The sequence below is a fragment of the Mirounga angustirostris genome, unplaced genomic scaffold (assembly GCF_029215605.1).
Source record: "Mirounga angustirostris isolate CCGP_5_RB_7025 unplaced genomic scaffold, mMirAng1.0.hap1 SCAF_5, whole genome shotgun sequence".
NCBI lineage: Eukaryota > Metazoa > Chordata > Mammalia > Carnivora > Phocidae > Mirounga > Mirounga angustirostris.
The window spans coordinates 162,167,121-162,181,801 of NW_026991713.1; the positions used below are offsets into that span (position 1 = coordinate 162,167,121).

A 14,681-nucleotide genomic window follows, 5' to 3' on the forward strand; every position below is an offset into this window, starting at 1 on the left:
GTGTGGGGTGGCCCTCAGGGACTGAGGCTGGGTAACGCCCTCCTCTCTGGCCTCTCCCTTGACAGCCTTACGCCCCAAAACGTGCATAAGCGAGAAGGAGACCGCGCGACGGTGGCGGTGCTGACCGCAGAGGAGGGGGGCCTGGTCCTCCAGCCGGCGGCGCCCGTGTCACCCGCCCCCGGTCCTCAGCCTTGGCAGCCTGGACTCTGCAGGCTGGAAGAGGGGAGCGAGAGGGGACGCGTGTGGCCTGGCCTCCCTCTGCCGCTGGGCTCCGGGGCGCCCTCCTGGGACCCACGCCTGTGCACACAAACCCGCCAGGACGGTGAGGTGGCGGGGGGGGGCCTCCCCTCCCTGCAGAGCATGGCTGCCCAGGGCTCAGCCACCAACCCCCCCACATGAGGGGGCGCCGGGGGAGGCCCGAGAGGAGGTGCCAACAACCCCCCTCCCCGCCACACCCCTGCCTCATCTGGGGGCTGGTGGAGCCGGCTGAGAGGGTGGCGTTGTTCCCTGGTCCCCCAATGTCTAGCCAGGGCTGCTCCAGCCCCGGACGCACTCGGGGATGTGGGTGTCTCGGGGAGGAAAGGAAGGGAGCCGCGTCCTAGGATGGCGGTGGGCAGCTTCACACCCCAGACGGCCAGCAGGGCCCGTCCAGATGCCCTCTGGACGCGGGGCAGGCCGAGGACCAGGCCACAACCCCACCTCCCCTTCCACTTGAACTTTGCCTGGAGGCGGGCGGCCCTCCCTCTGGTCTGAGCGCGGGCTCCTCCTGCTTGCTCCTCCCTCCTCTGCGCACAGGTGCCCTTGCAGGGAGGCAGCGAGGTGCTCGTTGCCCAGCACCCCCGCTTCGAGCAGCTTCCCCTCGAGTTGGAAATGTGCCTTGCACCCCCAGCCGAGTGAAGCTCAGAACGTATCTATTTCCATCGACGTAACAAGCTCGGATCAGGGACCTAATTGGTTTCCCAGTGGTGGGTAATTTCTCGTTCCAAATAATCCGTTGCTTTCCTGGCGCCCAGCCCGGCCCCGCCGCAGCGCTGTACTCCAAGCAGGTTCCTGTGCAACCGAGAGCCCCAGCAAATACTTTATGAGCTTTGCAGCTTCGGCCGAGCAGCTATGCAAATGCGCTTTTCATTTGGAGCGTGGGGCCGATGTGAAGATAAGGAATTGTTTCTCCCAGAGAAGATCCATCATCACTGTAGCTTCCAGGGCCCCGGCTTCCGGGCTCACCTCCCAGATGTGGCGAGTGCCTCCGAGGCCTCTGGGCTCCCAGGAGAGCTGAGGCCCGGGGGGGCCGGGGGCTGATCGAGCCAGCCCTTAGGGACCAAAGCTGGTGCCACCGCCACGCTGAATACGGCCCAGCTCTCTGTCCCCACGCGAGGCTGGGGCACAGGTCAGACCACCACGCACGCTCGCTCCCAAACCTCCACTGCTGTTGCTAAGAATTGTATGCGCCATGTAATTTAGGAGGGGAAAAAAGCTGTACGGGCATTAACTGTAAAATAAATGTCTATTTTTTTTCTCTTGCAAAATCAATAAAAGATGTTATTAAGAATATGGTCAGACGTGCTGGATTTGGGGTCAGGCAGAGGGGGCCCATGCTGCCTCCCAGAACGGAGTCAGAGTTTGCTGGAGGCTGGCGGAATGACGCGGGGTGAGTCCCCTCTCTGAGCTTCCCTTTCCCCACCTGCAAATGGGGGCATGATCGTGGGCAGAGGATAGAAGCCCATACATATATGGTGGTTATTTTGTGTCCGGAACCACCTCATTGAATCCACGTTACAACCCTCTGGGGTCAGCACTATTACGATCCTCCCTTCACAGATGAGAGAATTGAGGCACAGAGAGGTTGAGTAACTTGCCCAAAACACACAGCTTCGGAAGCCATTAGCGCACAAATCCCAGGACAACCACGGGAGAGCTGAGGCGGGGTGAAATCCTGGGGGTTTCCCTTAGGCTTAATGTGGATCCTAGAAGCCAAGCCCCCAGATGCCCGATTCTTGGTCTGTCTCCTGTGGTTCCCCACTCCCCAGCTTCCTTCAGAGGTGAGCATTGGTGTCTGGATGAAGCGGCCCTTGAGTGGGAAGAGGGTTCACTTGGCGGGGGGCTGGTTCTGGGGTACAGCTCAGGTGCCAGCAATTACCCTGGGGCTACGCAGGACGGCCCCTTGGAAACCCCACCTCCCTCTGTCCCAGGCCGAGGGGAGAGTTGCTCTGGCCCCCTGGTATTGGAGAGCCTCCCCCACCTCCCTCCGCGGTAGCATCTCTGGGCCAGCCTTGGAGACGCTGGAGGGCGGGCGAGGCCATTCAGTGTTCCTTCTGTGGGGCGGGAGGCCGGGCAGGGCATCCCAGCTTCTGGGCCTGGTCTGACGTCCGGGGGCAAAGCCGGCCCGGGGGGACCTGGTCAGCAGCGCAGCGCACGCCCCTTCTGGGGGACAGCTATAACTCAGCGACAGTGGTCCAGAGATGCCAGACCTTCAGGGACTTTAAGAGAAGCCAGAAATCCAGGTGTTTTATCTATTTTTAATGTGAAATCGCACTTGTAAATGTTGGTTCTAACTTAACCAAGCAAGCACCAACTGAGCCAAACCGGTTACCAGTCCCGCGTAGGCCCCCCGCTTCACCCCGGGTCCCACCCCGCCTCGGCATGAACCCCAGCGCCCCCTCCCTGCCTGGTCCCCCTGAAGGCTGCAGTCCCCAGCCTGTGGCCAGAACGCCCAGAGCTGGTTCCTCCCTGGGAAGTCAGAGGAGGCAGGGGTCGGTCTGGGGACCTTTGCATGCTGAAGGTGGCAGTCCCCACCCTCAGCCGCGGTGGGAGGACAGACGCCTTGCCCTGGGCGTCCTGCTTCCCACCCCACGCATCGGCACTGGGCTGTGGGGTCGGGGAGCTGGCTGGCACCCCGCGTGGGGTTCCGCTCCCAGCCACAGCTGACGAGAGGGCCGAGGAAGAGCCGGCCTCTGGCCTCTGGCCCCCGGGGGACCCGCCTCCTCTGTGCGGCCAGTGGGAAGGACCTGCCTCTGCGCGTTTGTTCGTCGGTCCCCAGACAGTCCTGCTCGGACGCCACGACCGCAGAAGGCCCCCGGGGCTCCCCCGGAGCCTGCCACGGCGGTCTCTACACTCTGACGGGGGCGGCTGCCCCCGCCCCGGGCCTGTTTGCCGCCACGTCCTCACCCCCTCCCCCGCCCCGTCGCCTCGAGTCCCCACAGGAGGCTCCCGGTCTCCCCCGGCCGGCGAGTGGGACAGCAGAGCCCACTCCGATCTGGCTGGCTGCGCGGGTCCGGACAGCCCCCTGCTTCCCCGCAAGAACAGGCAGCTCTGGTCCCCTTTACTCATGGCTGCCGGGGCCCCCATGGCCCCTCTGTCCCGGGCCCCACCTGCGTCCCTCACCCGCGTCACCTGCACGGCCCGCCGGCGTTGGAGCATGCACAGGTGCGAGCATGACTGCCAGTGCCGTGGGGCCCAGCGGCGGGGGCGGGGGGGTGGCGAGCCCCTGGCGACCGATCGGGCCCCAGGTGTGCAGTGTCCTCGGGCTAAGCTGGGTTCCAAGGCTGCCCAGCTCCCAACGGCGGGCTCCTCCCCAGAGCACCCCAGCCCCGCCTTCCACCAGCCCCTCCTGACCCTCGGGACGACCCCCCCAGCCTCCTCCAGTTGGGCCACGAGGGGCACCGGCCTCAGAGCAGAGGTGGGGTCTCAGCCCCTGCAGGCTGCTCGCCTCGCTCGCCAGCCCGGCCTGCACCCCCAGGCCGCCCACACTCACCCTGGCCGTTCCCAGGGGGATCAGACCGGAGGGGACGGAGGGGGTGGTTAGGGCAGGGGCTCGCCAGCCCGGCTTCATGCGGTGGAACTTCTCCCACACGGAAGCCCCCTGCCCGCTTGTCCCAGGGCGCCCCCTAACCCCTGCATCCCGGCCCGTCCTGGCAGCGGCCCGGCCACCAGCTTCCCCGTAAGGCAGAGGCTCGGCCGGTGTCAGCCCAGGATGAAATGTGGCCCCCAAAGCAATTACCAGGGTGTCGCGGGCTGGGCTGTGCCGGGGACAGAGCAGAGGTCCCGCACCGGGATTTCCGGTCTGTCCACGCAGTAAATCCCCACACAGAGGAGACTGGTTTTCCCTCATGACTGATGGTCCCCGGCTGGGCTGAGTTTGTCCTCAGTCCCGTGGCAGGGCTGTTCACTGGCCACAGCCCCGGAGAAGGGGTGAGTGGCGCTAAACTCCAGCACCCCCCAAGCCGTGTGCCCCAGACCGCGGTTCCTATGGTTTGAGGTCACGCACTTCATCCGCTCAGATGACACTTTTCCTGATTCCTGCCGTGGCCCCGAGTGGCCCAAGGGGTCCCCGTCCGCACAGCATCAAAGCCCAGACAGGAGCCTCAGAGAACAGCTAGTCGAGCCCCGGTGTGCCTCGTTCCCTCACCCATCCCCAAGCCGCACTGGGGCGACTTAGCTCATTCCTGGTGCCCCGCAGCCTAAGCCTCTAAGTCCTGCCAGAACCTGCTGCAGCCCCCTCTCTCGTCACCCTGACTCTGCCTTGCACCCCATCTCCCAGGCCTTCCCCCCATACAACCTGGAGGAACTTGCTGTGTCCTCCTCTAAAAATCCTCCTGCCAGTGGTTCCCTGTGGAACCTTCCAGGCGAAGGCCGCACTCCTGGCCATCACCCCCAGGCCCCAACAGCTCCGACCCCTGAAGACCAACTGCTCAGCAGCAGACTTCATGCCCTCACCTTGAGCTCCAAGCACGGTGTCCTGTCACAGTGCCACACACAACATTCCTCTCAACCCCAGGGCCTTTGCACATGCTGTGGCTTATACCCAGACTCCCTTGCTGCTTCCTTCAGTCCCTGCTGCGTGGCCCTTCCTTAGAGGCCCACCCTCACCGTTCCAGTGTAAACCAGGCCTTCCCTTGTTCGCTTACATAGCACTTCTCACGCTTGGAAGTGATATTTTTGTTGTTCGAATGATCTGAGTAGTCAGTCTCCTCACTGGAATACAAATTCCGTGTCCTCCCGACTCACCATGGCGGCTCGGGTGCCCCATTGTGCCTGGCACACAGGAGAGCCTCCATGAGCGGTTCGGGGACGAATGGGGCCCACTGCAGGTCTGTGATTTGGTCTCAGGATTTGAACTAACTCCACGGCCGCTGATGCTTTCCTCTGTCCTCACTTCCTCCCGAGGGATGAGCCTCCCCAACAGGACAAGTCAGGCCTGGCTGCAGCGAACGGATGCCCATGAATCAAGTTGACGTTTCCATTACCTGAGGGAGATAAGTGTGTGGCTGGGAGAGTTTGGCTTCGGTGAGGGTGGCAGGGATGACCGCCCATCACATCCGCCGGCCAAGGAGGGAGGTCAGCGCCGCCACTTCCTGAGGCCTGGGCCTGCGCATTAGCCCTTAGCTCGGGCCCCCACGGCCCCCTGCACCCGGGGAGAGGGCGTGGTGTGAGCCAACAAGAGGGCAGAGGCCCCACTGCGGGCCACCGAGCGCGTGCAGGCCAGTCCGTGTCCAAGACCAGCTCACGCCCTGGGAGCGTGGGCTCAGGGCCAGTGGGCGCACATACACTTAGCACCAAGCGCCAACTCAGGCTTGTTGGGGTTGGTCTGTGTACAGGAGCCCGGGGAACGTGGACACAGGGATGCTGGGTGCGGGTACCCGGGGCAGACCTCTACGTGCACACCCAAGCACCTCCTGCCTTCAGCCCGGGTGGTCTTCCCTCCTCCCAGATGCATTTGCCCCCCGGCATCAAGACCCCCCTGCCAGTAACGCTCAGTAGGGAGCCACTGGGACCACGCCTGGGCCTGCCTGGCGATGCTTCCTTTCACCTCACGAGCAGCCTTCTTGTGTCGGCTCCACGAGATGGAGAGCGGGGGCTCACGGTCTGCCCGACAGGTGCCCAGAGGGACGGGGGGACTGATGGATGGACTTATGCAGGGCTAAGAAAGGCCTTTGCCTGAGCCGTCCGCATACCATAATCACATACCACTTGCACGATTATTTATTGAATATTTTTCTTCAAGCCAGCTCTTTGTCTTTTTACTTAAATGCCTATTTTGGTTTCGTCCTAAGCAACAGCATTGGTGAAATCATGACACTAATGTGCCCATTATACATTTTTTCCTAATACACATTTACATAAACACAACTATTAAAATAGCTTAAAATTGTGCCCATGTGTCGATTAAAATCATGTCCTGGGCTTTGGTGGTCCAGCCGCCAACTACAGAAGGACCCCAGCTGAGGAGAAGGAGCCCCAAGATGCCCGGGGCCCTGGGAGCCCAGCCCCACGTCCTGCCAAGGACCCAAAGCCCAACTCCTTGTCCTGACTTTCGAGATCTTTGTCAGTGGACCCCAATCCCTCACCCAGGCCCATCTCCCGCCGCACACAGTAGGTGCACAATATTTACTGACTGAATGGAAAATGGATTAATGACTCTCTTGATGAATGAATGCACGCGGGAATGAGTGAGCACACACCTCCACGTGGGTGCCCCTGGCACCTGAGACTCAAGCCATCTGGACCCGCCCCTGACCCAAGCCCGGAACCCGAGAGCCTTTGCCGACTTTCCCTCCGCATCAGTCTGTTGATTTTCCCTCGTGACTGGCTCCTGACTCTGCCCTCGTTGTCCCATCCCTGGGGCCACTTTGTGAACCAGACCACTGTCTTCTCTCCCTCTGAGCATGGGAGGGATACGGCAGCAGAGATCCTCCTAGAATGCACAGCGGGGCTGTGGACTGTGGGTAAGTCCAAGCTTCCTAGGGAGGCTTCACGTCCCTCTGGCCTGGCTCCCCCGACCTCTTCTGCAGCCAGATTTCTCACCCCCTGTGACCCTCCCCTCTCTCCACACCTGCTGTCTAGGCTGTTGTAAGGTTCCTGTAATGTTCCGACTTTCTTCCTCTCTCTCCTCTTGCCTGACATCTAGACAACCTTCATGTCTTGGCTTAAATATCTTTTTCCCAAAGGAGCCCTCCTGACCACCGCCTCCTCCTCCCTCCCCCAGCAGGTGCTGCCTTTGGGATCCCACAGCCCCTGACTTTCCCCCATCACGATAAGAGCAAACACCAACAAAGCACTCACTCTGTGCCAGGCCCTGTTCTAAATGCCTCACATGCCGTAGCTCAGTTAGCCCTCAGGACAGCTGTAAGAGGTAGCTGTCCTCTTGTCCCCATGGCCCATGGAGAGGAGGCACAGAGAGGTTAGGTCACTTGCCTAAGGTCTCAGGGGGAGGTGCTGGAATCTAAACCCAGGTTGTCTGGCCCCAGAGCCAGGCACCAAACACACCACACACTGTACAACAACCATCTGTCTCGTTCTCTGTCACGCCCATCTGTGAGGACAGACACCCATCTGGATGGCTCAATATCCCATCTCAAGTGCCTACCGCAGCGCTTGGCACATAGTAGGGGTGCAGTGAACTGTATCACCAGATAGATGGATACATGGATAGTTAAATAATTAGGATGGGTCATACGCAGAAGGAAGATGGACGGACGTCTGATACAGGGAAGGATGACATCTGGTAAGCGGAGGATGGATGGATGATAGATGATGGATGGGTGGATGATGGATGGATGGATGATGGAGGATGGATGGATAGATGGACGGACGGATGAATGGATGCATGGATGGATAGATGATGAATGGAGGATGAAGGATGGATAGATGGGCTGGTGATGGATGGATGATGGATGGACGGATGGTTGGATGGATAGATGGATGGATGGATGGATAGATGATGGACAGATGATGGAGGATGGATGTGTGGATGATGGAGGATGGATGTGAGGATGGTGGAGGATTGATGGACAGATAATGGAGGATGAATAATGGACGGATGATGGATGGACTTATGGAAGGATGAAGAAACATTCTCTACTTGGGGGAAAGCTCTAGAAATCCTTCTGGAAAGGGATGAGGCTTCTTAAAGTCCTGGTTCTGACCCCATCTCTGCCATTCACTAGCTCTGTGATCTTGGGCAAGTTACTTCATCTCTGTGACCCTAAGTTCCCTCATCCTTATAACAGGGATGTTTCCCCAGGCACCTAAGCCCCAGGACTTGATGTAAAGGTAGCTCTAGACACAGGGTCAAGGGTCCCCATGGGGTCAGGACAGCTTAGGGCCTGGGCTTGAGGGCCTGTCTCCCAAATTTCCCACCTGCCTGTCCCATCCCTACCTTGCCCACCCTCTGGAATCCAAGGCAGCCTGCCAGCCTGGCTCCGCCCTGACCCCAACCCCCCAGACCCAGCTTCCACTCTGGACTCCCTCCTTCCTTCCGGCACCTCAGTGTCTGGCCCTGACCCCAGCACCCTCAGGCTGTCCCACCTTCAGGCTCCTTGAGGACCCGACAGGGTGGGGCCCTGGGGGGCAGCCACAGCCCAGAGAGCAACTGGCCTCCACACATAGCAAGAAAACAGGTTCAACAAGCATTTATTGTGCCCCTGCTGTGTGCCTGCTGTGTGCCCCCCCACCCCGTGGTGCCAACGCCGGGAAGCCCCACCCGCTCCCTGCCTCGTGCAGGGCTCCACGCCGCCGGACACGCCCTGAACTTCCCGGCCGGCTTTCCGTGGCCAACGGCCGTGCCTTTTGTGGCATCCCAGCTGCACCGGACAGGGTGCTGCGTGTGACGGTGGCAAGAGTCAGGGGGTGCTGTCCCAGAGTCGCCATGCGCAGCCCTGTGCACTCGGGCAGGCCACCCCGGCTCCATGTCCAGGGCCCTGAGCCCCAGGCGGCAGGGGAAGAGGGCAGGCCTGTGTCTCCCGCGCAGGCTGGCTGAGTTCCCAGCACACAGGCCAGCTTCCCAGGGGCACCAGAGCAGTCTTCTGGCGGGCGGCCTGCGGTCTGGGGGCCACGCTGGGTCTCGGTCACACCCAGTGCCCCAGCACCCAACACTGGCGGTTCATCTCTGGCACCTCCTGTGCAGAGCCCCGGGGCCAGGAATCCCCCATGTGCGGATGCTGTCCTGCCAAGAGACGGGGTGGTCAGTATGCAAGGCTGCCCTCCTCCAGCCACGCATCCATCGCCCACCCATCTCGGTCAACCCACGTCCAGCTCTCTACCTGCCGCCTCACTCACCAGCTCACCATCCATGCCCCCATCACCCACCCACCTTGACATACACCCGCCAATACCCACTGCCATCCACCTCCCACTGGCCAAGGTGCCCACCACCCCACTCAGACACACTCTTCCCACCCACAGCCCCAAACCCACTCATGCACCTCCCACCTGTCAACACACCAGCCATCCTCCTCCCGCCCCATTAACACCCCCAGCAGCCCAACTTCCCACAGCCACATCGGCCTGCAACTGGGAACATCCTCCTAGCCTTCCACTCACCCACCCTCTACCTCACCCGCCCACTTGCCCACTTCCCAACCTGCTGCCACATCCACCAACTCACCACCGCACACCCATCCACGACCCTCCAGCCTCCTGCCCCCCTCCCTCCCCTGCCCACCCATCTCCCCAGCCACCCTGCCCAGCCAGCCCGTAACCCCACCCACCGCCCCACCAGGCTTCCCTGAGCCACACTGCGTCTCCACATATTCAAGGAGCTGGGGGAGGGTAGAAGGAGAACAAGCGTACACAACTCCTGGCCCCAGTCCCTACGTGACCCCAGGGACTGAGCATCCGTGCATGGGTGCCCAAAGTGACTCCGAGCAGCGCCCTGGCCCCAGGCAGGTGGCAGAGACTGCACCACGTCCACCAGTGCCCACTGCTCCCAGGGGCCTGGGCGAGCAGAAGGCAGGGAGCTGGTCCCCAACCAACAAGCTCACTCCTCTCTCCCTGGGTTCTCGGAAGCCCGCTCCCTGCCTTCGCTCAAATGCCTCCTTAACGTCTCTGACATGCGGGAACCATGTCCATCCCCACGCTGCGACCTGCTAACATGTCCTTGTACCTACTGTGAATCACACCCTCAAGGCCCAGCTCACGTCTCCCCTCCTACAGGAAGCCCCCCCACGTCTCTTTGAGGCCCTTGGCTGTTTCCCTCATCCTGGAGCGGCCCCTCCCCGTGGCACTCCCTAGCGTGGGTCCCATCAGACCATGAGCCAAGGAGAATGATGGCTTGACCCTCGGCAGATGCTCCATGATGGCTCATTGGAGGTGGAAGCAGAGAGGAAAACCGAGGGAGAGACTGGCGTGGTGGGTGGGCTGGGGGGCCAGAGAGAAAACCAACAGCCACTGAGCGTTCACGGTCTATACCCTACTTGATTCTAGCCTCACAAGCCTGGGAAGTAGCTAGCACCCATTTTACAGATGAGGGAACGGACACTCAGCAAGGATAAGCAGCTGGACTGAATTTCCTCATTAAAGACATTCGTTGGTTTTTCTACTCTGAGCTCTAATGGAGGCTCATTCTTGTCATCCTTTAGGGTCAGACAGGCTCTTTAGTAGCAAGCCCCACTGAGCTGGGAATTCCTGCTGAAGCCAAGCTCTTGCTTGCATACCTCTACAGACAGACAGCTCATTACCCTTCCTCCACCCCCAAAGCAGCTCTGACTGTTGGGACAGTCTCCCTCATGGCAAGGGCTGGAAGGCCACGGGCAAAGGGGAGGACGGTTGTGCCAGTTTAGGGGGTGGTTGTGGGGTTTTGTGCTTTGATGTTTTTTCTGGTTTTAATATTCTTTAATGTTAGTGCTTTGCTAATTTTACTGTATTTTTAAAAGGGTGGGAAATATTTGGCAAACATTCTGGAACCATTTGGCCTCAGGAAAAATGTCTGTTTTGGCCTCAGCAACTGAAATAGTTGCATTCTTTGGAAGTGAATGCTGCCAAGATATAGGTGTTTGAATTTAAAAAAAAAAAAATCTAGAAGCAAATATTTGATGTGCAGAAAGGTTTGATGGTTTTTCTAAATGAATATTTAAAAGTGAAGGTAGCTGCTCTCACCATTGCCAACAGGCCGAACCCCAGAGAGTCTGCTGGAACAGAAAGGGATCGTGCATTTTGACGGAAAAGGAAAGGCCATGATCCCCATCCTTCCTTGAGTTAAAATCAGGCTGCTTGTTGCCTGGATCCAGAAGTGGATTTGCCACTGAGGAACTGGGACCCTCCTTTTGTCTTCGGCCTCCCAGGAGGGGCTTGGGGCCCAGAGCCATTTACAGTGGAGAGTAGGGAGCTCCGTCTTCCCACCTGAGGAGTGCCCCCCAGGCCACCACAACCCCCGTGCACTTCCCATCTTCCAGTATCTTTACTTTTGGGCTAGTCACTAGCTGGGGGTGGCGGCAGGGGACGGGGGAAGCACCTGATGCTGTAGATTGGAAAATACCACCTCAAAATGTCTACGAGGCCTAACCAAATGACATAAGTGGGCAAATCAGCCATTCTTCAGCTCTGGCCAATTGTTGCCATGGAGAATGTGGGCTCAGATCTTCCAAAAAGCTCAGAGAAACTGAAAATCAGAATTTCGAAATAAAATCTCCTAGATCTTCAATACTGACAACTAAGGCTTTTAAAACATTCACAACCATCTGTGGACCGAGTAGCATCTCTGGGCTGGCCAGTTCTGACCTCTACTTCCCAACCTGCATCCTTGTTCCATGACTCTGTGCCATGGCTTTACACATTCTGGTCCCTCGGCCCGATGCCCTTCCCTGCTGTTTCCTGGTTACCGAATCCCCCACTTGTCTTTCAAATACTCCCTCTGGGAAGCATCTCACAACTTCACAGGCACAGGCTTCGCTCCCCCCCGTGACCCCACGACACGTTGCTGATCTCTCTCTCCCTGGGCTTATCACTTTGTGTTGGGGACCCAGTGCAGGCAGGGACTGGGTCTGCTTTCACCCCGGAGCCTTGGCCCCCCTCACCTGGCCACGCACACAGCAAGTCCTGAGCTGACCCTTTATAACAAATGAAGAAATCATGCGGGAGGAGGACAGAGTAATTCCTAAGCCTGGAGAATGAGCTTTGCCTGCCCTTCCTATTCTGAGATTCTGTACATTATGAGGTGCTCCTTGCTCAGTCTCTCTTGTGGATACGGGCTTAGGGGGGGAAAAACTATAATTGCAGTCTTGCAGTCAAAGATTCACATCCAGGCTCCACTGCTTACAAGCTGCGTCAGTCTTTTTTTTTTTAAGCTGTGTGACTGTTGACAAGTACCTTGTCCTCTCTGAACCTGCAATGGATGTGAGTTACAAAGGGCTTGGCAGGCCCGGCAGGCCCCCTGCTAGAAGTCAGTCCTTCGTTATCCGACTTCAGATCGATGTAGAAATAGCAAAATGCCTGTATGGGAGGGGGTTGGATTCAACCACCTCTCTTCAAAGATGGGGAGCCACGGCCCAAGGGTGGGAAGAGATCTGTCCAAGGTGCCACTCGGAGGGTTGATAGCAAGTGCTGTGTTTAAATTCCTTTGGAAGCAACTGCTTCCAAAGGAATACTCTGCTAAAGGCTTAGCAGAGTATTTGGCCCAAATGAACATGAACACATCTAATGTCCTATCTCTTCCGTCCTCACTTCTCCATAGATCAGTGGGAAATCACTGTCATGAACCCCCTCCCAGGGCACCAAGATCCCAGGGGTTCAAATCTCAGCTCTGCTGAACTGCATGCAGTCACATCCTCTGTTCCGGAATGGATTCGCTGAGTTGGAAGGGCCCTTGAAAGCCAAGTCTGCTAGTGCCTCCGCAAATGTGTCGAAGGGGAAATGGGGGCACTTACAGGGGATGTAACTTGTCCAAGGCGCTCTGAAGCTGGTAAAGGAATTGATGACGGTGGGCAAGTGGCTGGTATTGGTGTTTCTGACCCCACAGCAGCCCAGCCCGGCCTGGCACCGGAGAGACAGATGAACGCCACACCCCCTGCCCCACCCCCGGCCCCCCGCATCTGCTGTCCGAGGTGCTGACGGCCTCTCCTGAGGGCCCGCGGGCCCAGCCAGAGCCTACTGTCTAGCTGCCCCACCTCGAATTCTCTCCTCTAGAAAGAGACGGGATGAGGGGAGTGATGGAGAAATGAATCGAGGCTGGCACTGAGGTGTCTGGCTTTGGAGACCCTTCAGCTAGTGACACCATCGTCCCTTTTCCAGTCCTAAAATGTCGCCACCTTGACAAGGGCCCTATGGCTGCTTCTCCAAGTCAACCCTGCGCTGTAGATCTGTATCCTCAGGGCATGTCAAAGACTCTGGCATATTTAGTAATAGCCATTTACTCGATTCCTCCCAGTTTCCCCTACTAGGCTGCATGTAACGTGGGGACACAGACCAGCCATGCTGCTCTTCATTGCTCTGTCCCTAGCACCTCGCTCAATTCCACGCATACTGCTGATAATGTAGATCCGTTAAATGAATGAACATGGAAAGATTTGGGAAGAAGAGCAGATGTGTGTGAGATCCATGTGGAGGGGAAGTTGGGTTTTGTGGTCTACCTTGGGGGCAGCCTGTCTTAGGAGATCAAATGGGGGCCCCATCCTTGTCCTTGCTGGAGTCCATCTTTTGGGGACCCCACGCTGCTGAGCCATGACGTGCTCCCCATCTGTTTTCCGCACTTAGGATCAGGTTGAATCCACTTAACCTGCCACTTCTCCCAGGACCACGGATTCCTTCATTCTCTTATGAAACATCTGTTGGGCACCTACTGTGTGTCAGCCTCCACAGTGGGTGCTGGGTCGGCAGACAGGAGTGAGACACCCGCCAGGGCTTGTGAGGGAGACAGATACATATGTGCGGAAGTGACAAGAGCACACGCGTCTATAGCTCTTAGCGTGGCAGGAGCCATTCACTGCACCTCATGTGCACTGGCCCATTTAATCCTCAGAAATATGAGTGAGGTGCCATTACTATGCCCATTTTACAGATGAGGAAAGCGAGGCCCAGACAGGTTAAGTCACTTGTCCAGAGTTTCACTGCTGGATTTGAACAATAGGCAGCCTCCAAAGGCCGGGCTTGTAACCACCATAAAATCCCACCTTGTAGACGTGAGCCCCAGGACAGGACAATGCAGAGATGAACATGACCACCTCTGATGCGGGGGAGGGGGGGACAGGCTGCCATCCCCCGGACATTTGAACTAGACTTGGAAAGCACTGTGAAGCTCACAATTCCACAACTAGGGTTTGTTTCTCGCCCAGCAGAGGAAGGGAGCAGGTCTTTTCAGGCAGAAGGAACAGTGTGAAATAGGTTCTTGGCAGGTAAATGAGGTTTTCAGAAGGTGTGAAAAACCTAGCACCGTTGGTGGCCCGGGGAGGGGGGAGCGGGAAGGTCTGTGTGGCTGGAAAGCAGGGCACCGGCGGCTGGCAGGGTGAGGGGTGGGGGACTGTGGTGGCCCAAGATGCTGGACGCCAGCACGGAAAAGGCTGAGCAGCGCCCTCAGGGGGACGGGGTTCATCCTGCACCTGGGGGCTCCCCCTGAGCAGCAGACTTACCTGATGCAGATCCCTCAGCCCTGCCCCAAACCAAGGAATTGGAATCTCCAGGGAAATCTGTATTTGAACAACTGCCCCCCGCCAAGTATTTCTGGGCAAAAAACGGTCACAGAAAATAACAAAAGCACAGCAAGTCGCCCAGATTTGTGACCCAGGACAAATGACCTTGTTTCTCTAACCCCAAGTATCTTTCCCTGTAAAGTGGAAATCTCCATTACAGCAACTACTACAGGAGGACTAAGGGAGCTAAATCATTTGCCGGAAACCTGCTGATGACCGACCAGGGGCTAGGCCCTGGGGCTGTCCCCACGACATCTCTCAGCACAGAGCCTGACACCTGCCCGG

At 58.4% G+C, this 14,681-nt stretch overlaps 2 protein-coding genes across 12 annotated transcripts in view; one reads left to right on the plus strand and one right to left on the minus strand.

The window, feature by feature from the left end:
• The window catches only part of KATNIP (katanin interacting protein), a 184,139-nt gene extending 182,588 nt beyond the window's left edge, over positions 1-1,551 (plus strand). For all 11 annotated transcript variants that reach the window (XR_010411933.1, XR_010411934.1, XM_064592888.1 and 8 more), the window contains one exon: positions 66-1,551. Coding sequence is in view for 9 of the 11 variants with exons in the window: in XM_064592888.1 (XP_064448958.1) it covers positions 66-124 (59 nt within the window). In the remaining 2 variants the exon portion in view is untranslated. The remainder of the gene's footprint in view (positions 1-65) is intronic.
• A 6,857-nt stretch (positions 1,552-8,408) lies between these two features.
• The window catches only part of GSG1L (GSG1 like), a 204,132-nt gene continuing 197,859 nt past the window's right edge, over positions 8,409-14,681 (minus strand). The window contains exon 7 of the mRNA XM_045871886.2: positions 8,409-8,941. Coding sequence (XP_045727842.1) covers positions 8,844-8,941 — 98 coding nt within the window. The 3' untranslated portion in view covers positions 8,409-8,843. The remainder of the gene's footprint in view (positions 8,942-14,681) is intronic.